Below are 11,164 nucleotides of genomic sequence, written 5' to 3'. Positions count from 1 at the left end.
TTCGGGTTTCACACAGAATGTAAGAAAATAATCAATAACATATACACGAGAGATTCCAATACCAGGCTATTTTGCTCTTATTTTGGTCTTCCTGGATCCGCTGAAATTTTTAACAATGTTGTATAGAAGTACCTTAACGCTAGCTAAGTATCAAATATATTTTTTTGGACTCGATTTAGTTAATTGAAATTATACCCGAGTTTCTTGATACCTTTTTTTTTTTTTTTTTTTTTTCCCCTGGGCACAATTGCTTTACAGAAATGCCTTATATTTTTGCTAGAGCTAAAAAAATTTGTTTTGTAGCTTTATTCTCATAAAATTTGACAGATTAAAATCCAGACACTTCCATAAGAGAAAATGTTACTAGCGTCCGGAATGCAAGAATCTGAAAAATGAAAAGTAGTTTGTTGCTTGCAACTTTTCAAGTGGGAACTATAGCTTCATAAAATTAGCAGTTTCAAAAAAATGTAGATCTCAAAAAAATAAAACTTTTGACTACTTATGAAGACCTAAAAAGGGGTTTTATTATGCTCTTGCAATCATAATAGTTATACATTTCACAGGTTTAAAAAACAGTTTTTTTTTACATCTTAAAATATATATTACTTTTATATTTAACTATATCTTAAAAATTTTAAAACTTACTCATTCTGTGTCGACAAAAATAATGTAGATCTTAAAAAAAAAAATTTTTTTTTGGATAATTTATCTATTTATCCAGCATCAATTTTATACTTAAAAAATGAAACAAAAATTTTAAAAAATATAAAAAAAAATCGTTCTTTGCTATATTCTTAAGTTTTTATTTAAGTTGTGTCTATAGTCGGAAAAAATGTAGAACTCATTCAAATACTACCTTTTTGTTATGTCATTGTTATCGAAATTACAATTCTGATGTAGGTTATTGTAATATATATTGATGTACGTATAATGTATGTTTTTTCTTCAATAGCCACATGTATTACTCTATAAGTTGATAATTTTTATATAGTTTATTAATTCTCAATAATTTTTGCTTTCGTTAATTTTAACTTATTACTCCTACTAATGTCAAAGTTCGACTTTTATGTACTTTTCAACAATATTTGTAACTTTGTATTGCTCAGCGCTTTTAAGCTTGAAGATAGTTGAGTTTGGAAAATAGAGATATAGAATAACTAAAAATTTATATGCATATACCTACAAGTATACTTTTCTGAAGAAAATTACGCAATACTAAGAATAATGTCAACATAAGACTAGACATTTTTAAACAAAACAATAAACAATGTGTTCGAAATGCTTGACATCACATAATTAGCAATTGCTTCTAGATTAACTTTGTTTCGTATGTATCAAAGTATAATATTTGAGAAAGTTAGGTACAATGAGGGAAAATTCCAGACAGAAAGAGAGAGAGAAATAGGAACTTTTAGTTTTTTATACATTGACACTGTTATTCTTATAAGCTAAGAATTTTATACAGTTATTAAAACATATGAGTTAAAGCAGTACTTAGGTTATGAATTAATTGGCAGGCATTCAATAAGTTTTATGGAAAAAAAAGAAAGTTTCTTCAGTTTATTTTTCAAAATTTTTTAAATGCTTACAAATACAAATTTATAATTTCCATTTATAAAATTGCACGTGCTCAGTGAACTAAATAGTACAGTGATGATTTTATCGTCAGTAAAACCCGCAATATTTATCTATACAAGATTGTTTACGTGTATCTTCACCAATGATTAACTATGTGAGAACTTAAAAATTAAAATATTATATGTATTTTTTTTTTCTCACACAACCAGTCTATAATTACTCTTTATTCCATAAAATAATCGACCCCTTTAGTGAATGCTCTACATACGTGGAACTATACGCATTTCCCTCTACACATGCGTCTTTATAAAACTAATTTTGTACATGTAGTACCGCTTGGTATATCAAAAAAGAACATTCATTGAGCTACAAAATTTATTATTAATCATTACACGAAATTATTTACAAGAATCAATACAATTTATAATTCAGCATCTGGCCACAGCCTTTCCCCTATCCTGACAACCCTAATATTTTTACATTCGTTCGGACAGTTTAACACAGGACTTTATCCGGTTCACAGCAATCAGACCGAGTAAATCAAAAACATTGCCCTGAAAGTTTAGTGAAATTGACTAGTTTTACTGTTATAAGGTTCCACAATCTTACGACGCGTTTTGCAGTAAAATATCTCAGCCGAAATACTAAAAATACATTAATTTCTTGCAATCTTCGGTTTCGTTATTGCTGGTCTAAAATGGCTGTATCAACGTTTTCAGTTTTTATTCTTTTAGCTGTTTCATTAGTTTCTGGTAATGATTCAACAACTAAGATAAATGATTATTCGAATCTAATAATGGACGTGAAAGAATTTTATAAAATCAACAGTGTTGTGATCGTGTACAATAGTTTTGAAAGTAAGTAAAAAAACAAACAGTTGGAAGATAGTTTCAGTAAAAAGTTGTTTATTGTTTGGATTATTTTTTTTTTATTTTTTTTTTATTTTTTTTTTTTTTAAAGGAATGAATGTTGCAACGGGTATCATCAGGCAACTTTCAAAAAATCATCATTACTCGATGGCAATCGCAGGATCTGACTTAACCACTAGGTTTTCCAGCATAAAGAGCAGTTCAAAGTTATTATTCGTCGTTATGCTAAAAACTGATGACGATTTAAAAAATTTCATGCATTTTACGACGACCGAAACTATTGATTCTCATATGTGGTTGTTATTATTTGATTCATCAATGACGGAGTCAATGAGTACATTCTGCCGAAATCCACGAGAAAATCAGCTAGGCTTGAACTTTGCTGTTGAAATGATGGTTAAATGTGGGGATGACTCGGATATCAAGGAGTGGTTCTCCAAAGGATCATTGGATAAAGAAATGCAGGTACACGAATACCTTAAGTGGAATCCAAAGACTCGTCTGAATGTCACAGATCGTCGAGCTTTGTTTGAGAGGAGGAGAAATTTGACGGATGTCTCGCTGAAAGTTTTATCTAAAGAAGTAAGAAAATTTTCCTATTTTAAATATCTAACAACGGTTATCCTTCGTAACACATGTTTTGGTTATCAAAAGGGGAAAGTTCCAGCTCAGTCTAAAGTATTAAATGATAAGGATGTTTACGAGATACCAAAAAAAATTGTAAATGAATTGACATCTGTGATGAACATCACTCACGAAACGATAACCTTAGTATCAAGCAATAAAAGTGGGAACCAAACAACTGAAAAAAGAAATACCACATCTAACATTACTATACAAGATATCGATGTGATAGCTATGGGAATGAATATAAATGAAAATATTTCGGAAAACTTTGATCTTACGATTCCTATTACAAGTTTGCGGCACAGCGTGCTCGTAAAAATTCCTGACAGTTCATATGTCCCTTGGAACGCCTACTTAGAGGTGAGAAATTCTTACAAAATAAAACATACTTTATTTTACTAAAATCTTATTATCGTCTCTTCTACATCGATCTACAAAAAAATCGATAATTGAATGTAAAAAGGAGTATAAAAAAATCAACAATTTGTTTTTCTCATGTAATAACTAGTAGTTCCATACACTAAAATAAAGGTACACTCAAATTAAAATGATTGGTAACATCTTTCTTTATTAGACAAACATCGCGCGAACTTCATTCGTAATTGATGTTCATAAAATTATAAATTTAATATTTAACAAATAGATTTTTAGCAAGAGTACATGGATTACACTAGTTATTATGATAATGGTCTTGACGATTATATTGACTTGTATCAACATCAGAAACAGAGACAAAAGAAAGTCGAGATATACAATTCTATTGGAAAATTTCACTCAAGTGTGGGGCATATTCTGTCAGCAGGGACTGTCACGTAAGTTTTCAATACTGAAATTGGCGATTAACAAAAAAACCAAACAACTTATATATATATATTTCATCAATTTACAGAGACTTATGCTAATCGTACGTCACTAAAATGGGTGTACTTATTGGTTCTATTTTGCGCATTAGTAATTTACGCAGTTTATTGTGGATCGTTAGCCAGTTACTTGACAGTCGGAGAACCTACAGTGCCGTTTAAAGATCTAGCCGAGTTTATGCAAGATAGTTCTTATAAAATAATTGCTTTGGAAAATTCCATCTCCTACACATCTACTTTGGTAAAATTATAAATAGTTTAAGTGTCAATGGGATTTAAGATATTTATTAAATTTTTTTCATATATTAACAGGTAACATCTAAAGACCCTACTTTTAATAAAATAAAAGAACAAATTCAAAATTCGAATAACTTACTTAATGATACAGAAGCAGCTATTCAACAGGTATTGTTTAAAAATCTTGTGTCATTATTAAAATCAGTAACATAAATTATAACGTCATTATTACTAAATATATTATTGAACGGCTACACCGACGTTGTATAACGACAAACAGGTGCAAAAAGTAATACTTTTATTACAGTTTATAAAGTTACAGCGGAATCTGTACTTAAAAATCTTGCTAAATTTATAAGCGCATGTGAGAAAAAACTCAAAACATGATAAAATATTTTATTTTACTATTTTTTAATTGATATGTAGGAATTTCATGTTTTTCAATTATTTAAAAGAAACAATACTTCGCAAATCGCACAGGTAAGACAACTCACGGCTTCAGGCACCTTTTTGCACCACACTATTTATATGAGTATTGCAACCGTATAAGCTGTGCTTTCACTTACACGTTTTATTTATCTTATCTGTTAAAGATTTTTTAATCTTCGCTCGACAAATATAATAAACTGCGATTTCTTCAAAATAAAAGCTATTTTTTTTTTTATTGAACGTAGGTCTGCTCCAAAAAAGTAGCTTTGTTTACGACTTCAGAGTTATTTAAAACAATAAATCAGGAAATGACATGCAAAATAGGAAGTGTTCCTATCAGCAGCTGGTTGTACCAAAGTATAGGATTAAAGAAAAATCATCCACTCACCCAATTCTTTAATTATTAGTGAGTTTTTTATATTGTATAAAATTATTTTAACTGTATTTCTAAAAAAATTATATAGTATTCAAAGGTTTAATGAAATTGGAGTTATGAAAAAAATAAATATGAAATACAAGACTAAAACTGATGATGAACAAAAACTACATCATTTCACTGATATAAAAGATGTACTTCCTCTGTTTGCCATTTTGATCGGTGGGTGCACCATAAGTCTTATTATTCTACTACTTGAGAAACTTTATTATGGATGGCGCCACAGAAACTGCGACAAAAATCGTACAAATCTTGTACGTAAACCACGTGCCTATCTTAATCCACGACGCAGACAAAAAGCACATAGTTTTCGAAGTGACGATCCAAAACTTTTGCAGGTACCAATTAGCTCTACTCACTTAACTTTATGTATTATGCGTGTATGTATATATGGAAGGTAATAATGAGACACTCTCATATGCTTCCCTCCTTCAAGAACCTTCATATTATCCGTCGAAAAATACGACTAGCGAATTATGACAAATAAAAAATAATATTAAAGAAACGTACACTTCTTAAATTAAAACATCTTTCTTTCGTTGCATTATTTTTAATTACAGACTAATTTTTTAAATCTAAACTCATGAATATTTAATTCACAAGAAACACGTTAATGTCTTATACATTGAATCAAAAATATTTTCCATTGTTTATCTTGACCTGATACAGTTTTAAAACTCAATTTGAGTGTTTATAATTTTTAGAGCAAAATATACAGAATTTTCTTTTCAGGATTTTCAGTTATGGAATAAGCTATGGAAGTCCATGCATAATCGAAACCCTAGGAGGGATTTATCCAAGCCGATCAGAGTGACAGTAAATCCTCCGTATGGCAAAAAAAATTTAGATTCCGTACGTACAACTAATGTACGAAAAGTACAAAAAGCACGTCCTTTTAAAATTGATGATCCGCAACTTTTGCAGGTATTAAGCTCTGTTACCTAACTATTTGCATGATAAAACTTACACGAAAGACACTATGCGATTTCCTTCTTTTTTTCACACAGTTTCAACTTATGTTTATAATTTTTTCCTTATAGTGCATGGAATTTCAAACAAAATAAGCCTGGTTTTAAAAGTTTAACTGTAAAATGTTTTATTCGGGAAAAACACCACAAGTGCTTATTTGTTTAGTCAAACTGTTCGCAAGAGTAACTCAAGTTTTAAACTGCATGCGCTTTGATCATTGTTTTTTTTTAGCGAAAAATGTACAAAACTTTCTTTTTAGGATTTTCAGTTATGGAATAAGCTATGGAAGTCTATGCATAATCGGAAGCCAAGTGCTGGTATTTCTAAACCAATCAAAGTGACTTTACAGCCCCTGTTTCCATACATGGAATAACATATCCAATCAGTATGAATCTTGGGACAAAACGATTTTCCGATAAATAATATGTGTGTTCTCTTTTTTGAAGTTATCCATTAATTAAAAAGTGTAAATAATTCACGCTCAATTATATGCTTAATGTACATTCATACGAATAAATGTATAGAAAATAAAGTTGTTTTATTGGAAAAGTTGTGTTTTTTTTTAAGTATCCTTTTCTCTTAATGTACAGAATATTTATAATTACTTAATTTATCAAATTTAATGAACTATACGTTGAAAGTTTTGTCAAGTTTCTAAGAATTTCATCTCCTATATTTTATGATTAAGAAGTAAGGAATTAATTAAAGTGAATGTAAATAATGTGAATTGTAAATATGCTAGCAAATATTCATGGCTCACTGACTTTATTTGAATTAACGCTTTCTTATGATCTTATATTATTTTGTTTGTTAACTGCACTGTCAGTAGGTAGGGTATAGTTTGCTTTCGGTGCGTATCCAACCAGGTCAAGTACAAGGAGTTCTTTGGGCCTGATGCCTGCTCTGGTGACATGTGCTACCAGATACGGAAACTTCAATTTTTTTTTATGCTAATGTTTTTAGTATCGTTAATAAAATTTATTTAAGATATTTAATTCTGCTATAGTGTAAAGTTTAAGGCATCCAAATCAATTTTTAAAGTGATAATCGTTTTCTGGCATTATTTTTAATGATAGAAAAATCGCTTGCGTGTTGTTACAGATCGTCACAAGATGCATCAAACTCTGAATTTTGGGTAAATTTATTGTAAACTTTAATAGTTAATTGTGTTACAAAACTGAAATTTTATATGACGATTTTCTCATTTTTTGCAACAAAACTTCGGAAAAAGTAGGTCAAAGATAATCTCACTGGTACCAATCTATACGTAATCAAAGAATGAATAAATTATCTTAAGCAATTACTGCAATACAATGCCCCAAAAAAAGTTATAAGCAAAATTTAGAAAGAAAAACGCGGAAAACTACTTGTTAACTGTTTTTTAAGCTATATTATAATTATGTTAGATTGTATGTTATGTATATTTGAAAATCCATAAAAATATCCCTGTTTTATGCCCGGTTTTTAAATGAGATTTTTTTTTAGGCACACCCTTGAAATTGGGCTCATATCATTTTAACCGCATTGTTGTTATTATCTATATACATATAATTCAAACATGAAAATCACGGAAAAAGGGTGTCATCTCTATTGAATCCCGTGTTGACGATTGTTTTTTTATAATACATAATATTTTGGGCAAAACAAGCTTTATTTCGACAGTGTGCCTCAAAAAAAATTTTATTTCAAAATCGGGGATGAAACAAAATATTTTTTATGGATTCCCTCATATTGTAACACACTGTCTGAAAGAATGGATATGACCGATGTTTTTTGTGTAAAATAAGCTTACATAGGTTCCTTTAGCAGGTAGCACTGATTATTTCGTTGAGCAAAGCCGATACACGAATCATTTTACGACAAATTCAGGTTTGTCAACGGATTCGATTTTAGTAAAGAAAAGTTTATTTTTCTGAAATAAAGCTATTGCGATAGTACACCAATTTAAAGTATGTGTACTGGGTATCGGAAAACAAAACTAGTTGAAAAGTATTCTACCATTTTTTTTATTGTATTTCATCAAATTATTATCAGGTACTATTATATTATGACATCATACATGAGAATAGCTTTTATATCAGTTGTTAGTATGACGACCACAATCATATATTATAATGTCTTACCGAAAAATAGCTTTCCCATCAGCAGTTAATATAACTCCGTTAAGCATTGTATGCATTTTCAGTGCGATCGTAAAAATTTAAATATATTCCTTTGTTGACGTTGGCTGAAAAATATTCGGTTGGTACCGTAACACTTCGATAATACTTTAATCGGGCAATATTAGCTTATGTTGTCACGTTTTTTTCAATGCATTTACAACTTCTGGGAGGGAGGACGGAGTCGCCGAGTTTGTTCACTATGGGCGCTTCGATAGATTCGGTTATCCCCTCTATCTCATTTACCTAGCGAAAGCGAATAAGCATCAACTGTACCTTTAGCTATCCACATGTAACAGTACTATATGAATATTCTTTCGTTTTTCTTCAGCTGCTTTTTATTTTTGTCGAAGTAACAACTAGACCATTTAGATACTGATTTTTATATTCTGAACTACTATGACGTCTGGAAACGATGATATGGATTTCGGCGACAAATTGGACCAAGAAATAATTAAAGAAAATCGGGCAGCCCGCGACATTTCTCACGAAACTTCTATTAAAAAAACACTCTTGCCGTTGACGTTTACCCTCCAGAGCTACAATACTTTTAAGACCTTGAATGTTAGAACTCACAAGGTAAAACGATTTATATTTCCACTTGCTATATTTTACGACTTATTCCATATATTTTAACAAAATAAAGTTCTTTAAGGATGACTTTGAAGCTACAGTAGATTGCATGCAATTTGATTCAGATGAGATTAGTGTGTCCGTGAGTATGTTTTTATTTTATTCTTCCAACACGCGATGTTGCTATTATAATTAATGCTGAGTTAAAAAAAAAAATAATAATAATAAGCACCTTAATTTATGCAAAAATATTTGATATTTGCACGTAAGACACAACAGATTTATTTCTTGCTAGAGTAAAAAGTATCACTATGTTCGAATAAATTTAAAAAAAAAATGGTTCAATTCAGCGACATTAATCTATGGAATCAGCTTCTAACCTATTTCATCGATTAATTATTATTATTTACGCTATAATAATTTCATTTTAGATATTGATGTACATGCTTAAAACGTAGATCAATGGGATCTATAACTTCCCTTCAACTACATATAAATCTAAAACATAATATTTGGCTAAAAAAACATAATTTTTCGTGTTAAAATATTTTCTTCAATTTTCAGAGCATGAATCAAGTAGTAAAAAAAAAAAAAAAAAAAAATAACGAAAATTTACGTTTTTCTAGATCCATGATTTTTGATTAAACAACCTTAAGGTATATATTGTCAACTTATTATTGTAATTGACAAGAAACCTTTTTTTGCATTTGTAAATTTTTATTGCCTTTTAGACCATCAGGATTCTAATTAGAATAAGACTGTAAAATACAAAAAGCTGTATTTCAATAAGATATACAACTTTTTTCGACCATTTAAAAGCCTTCAATAAAAATTATAAAAGAGATAACAAAAAAACTCACTTATATATAGTTTAATATTTAATTGAATTTTGAAGGTATATAGACGTTTTTGAAAAATTTAAATAAAGAGGTTGAAAAGATATATTTCTTGAGATCTACAGCTTTATCTCTCATACTAAATGGGCAAGTCTTTAAGATATATCAGAAAAACTAATTTTAACAGACTGTTAATTATTACCATTTTGACTCTAACGGCATAGAAATGCTTTTTTTAATTCTTTTTTGAGATGTCCATTTTTTTCGACGGTGTGGACCTAAAATGTCAATAAAAAAAAGGTTAAATGCAAAAAACTGATTTAAATTTTTAAAGAGCTATGCATATTTGGAACTAGCAAAATTTTTATTCATAATGACATTATCTGGATCTAGAACTGCCAGATTTTGACTTAAGAAATCAAATTTTTACACTTAATTTGAGCCTAATATGATAAAAAGTTTTGAAGGTAGTTGATTTATAAGTCTTTATGAGTGATCAATAAACTTTTCATTTCGGTAAAAATATGAGCTAGTCTCGTAAAGCAATCGTGCGTTATAACAGCACATTGTAGTCATCGATTTTTTACAGAAAAGGTGCAAAAAAAAATTTTTTTTCGTACAGGATTGAATCACATTTCTTCTTAAATTTGTTACGCATGTAATTTCTCTCGAAAAAAAACCATGTCTGTACATTAACTATGTTCTACTTTTAGGTGGTTAACGATTTTATCATAGTCGAGGGAATACACGAAAAAATGCTGGATGAGGATCGTAATATGCGTGAAAATATGACTAAGAAGATTTGCATACCTGAAAATTCCGATTTAAGTAATACCAAGGTAATTTTAAGCTCAGATAGAGTCTTGATTGTCTACATACCTCATAAGGTTGGGCAAGAAGAGCATAAGAAGTGTATTACTGATATCCCAGAAAACAATGAACCATTTAAATAGAAACTCAAAAAAACTAACTTTTGTAAAAAGAATCATCATAAATTCTCCATGTTATCATATCTACATCAATTGTTAGTATGCAATAAAAGTTAAATTTTACGTTCATCATGTAACATGATGTCTTCTCATAATTGCTTTATCAGTACATTTTCCTAAATCTAAGTCGATTGCTTCCTTATTTATACTTAAATTAACTATTACGTATTATGCTGCTAAAACAGAGTTAAATCAAAGTTTTTTTTTAAATTGATGTCGTATCCAAAATATAAAAAACAAATTAAGAATTTCATGATGACGAGGTCATGAAACTACCAAAATGTCGTAGGAAATTTCAGGTTTTCAAAAATTTTTAAAAACTTTAAATAGGAGTGATCGATTGTTTCAATCTAAATTAATCCATAGTTCATTTGTAAAATCAAAATCTAAGAACGGTCAACCTTTTATTTTCTTTTCTAGCACAGTATACTTATTACATGATATTTGTACACTGTTTAGTACTCGTATACAAAATTTAATCAAACTGAGTAATCATTACTTTCGACTGATACGACTGATACGCCAGATAGCCCTGCAATCGGATTATACGGAGACACATGAGTATAATTCTTTAAAAATAAAAATATCACTGCAAAAGGAGT

The 11,164-nt window shown here is 29.4% G+C and overlaps 1 protein-coding gene across 2 annotated transcripts; it reads left to right on the top strand.

Moving 5' to 3' along the window:
- Positions 1-8,519: 8,519 nt before the first annotated feature.
- Positions 8,520-10,568, top strand: LOC149374980 (protein lethal(2)essential for life-like). 2 transcript variants are annotated; one of them, XM_089591590.1, is made up of 3 exons: positions 8,520-8,743; positions 8,820-8,879; positions 10,287-10,568. In XM_089591590.1, the coding sequence occupies exons 1-3, from the start codon at positions 8,564-8,566 to the stop codon at positions 10,524-10,526; spliced, it is 480 nt and encodes a 159-aa protein (XP_089447716.1). In that variant the 5' UTR covers positions 8,520-8,563; the 3' UTR covers positions 10,527-10,568. The 2 variants fall into 2 exon arrangements, with proteins under 2 accessions (XP_089447716.1, XP_089447717.1); XM_089591591.1 differs by lacking the exon at positions 8,820-8,879.
- Positions 10,569-11,164: the final 596 nt, after the last annotated feature.

The sequence above is a fragment of the Copidosoma floridanum genome, unplaced genomic scaffold (assembly GCF_036245765.1).
Source record: "Copidosoma floridanum isolate Cflo_tuat_1 unplaced genomic scaffold, Cflo_Japanese_pri ptg000013l, whole genome shotgun sequence".
Classification (NCBI taxonomy): domain Eukaryota; kingdom Metazoa; phylum Arthropoda; class Insecta; order Hymenoptera; family Encyrtidae; genus Copidosoma; species Copidosoma floridanum.
Note: the sequence above shows the minus strand (reverse complement) of the source record. Positions and strands in the feature narration are given on the sequence as shown.

What these genes read in the sequence shown, in the direction of transcription:
- LOC149374980 (XM_089591590.1), top strand. Translation starts at nt 8,564, where the DNA reads ATGACGTCTGGAAACGATGATATGGATTTCGGCGACAAATTGGACCAA. An exon ending in TGAATGTTAGAACTCACAAG is followed by an intron (nt 8,744 to 8,819) that starts GTAAAACGATTT and finishes AAGTTCTTTAAG; the next exon opens with GATGACTTTGAAGCTACAGT. An exon ending in CAGATGAGATTAGTGTGTCC is followed by an intron (nt 8,880 to 10,286) that starts GTGAGTATGTTT and finishes TTCTACTTTTAG; the next exon opens with GTGGTTAACGATTTTATCAT.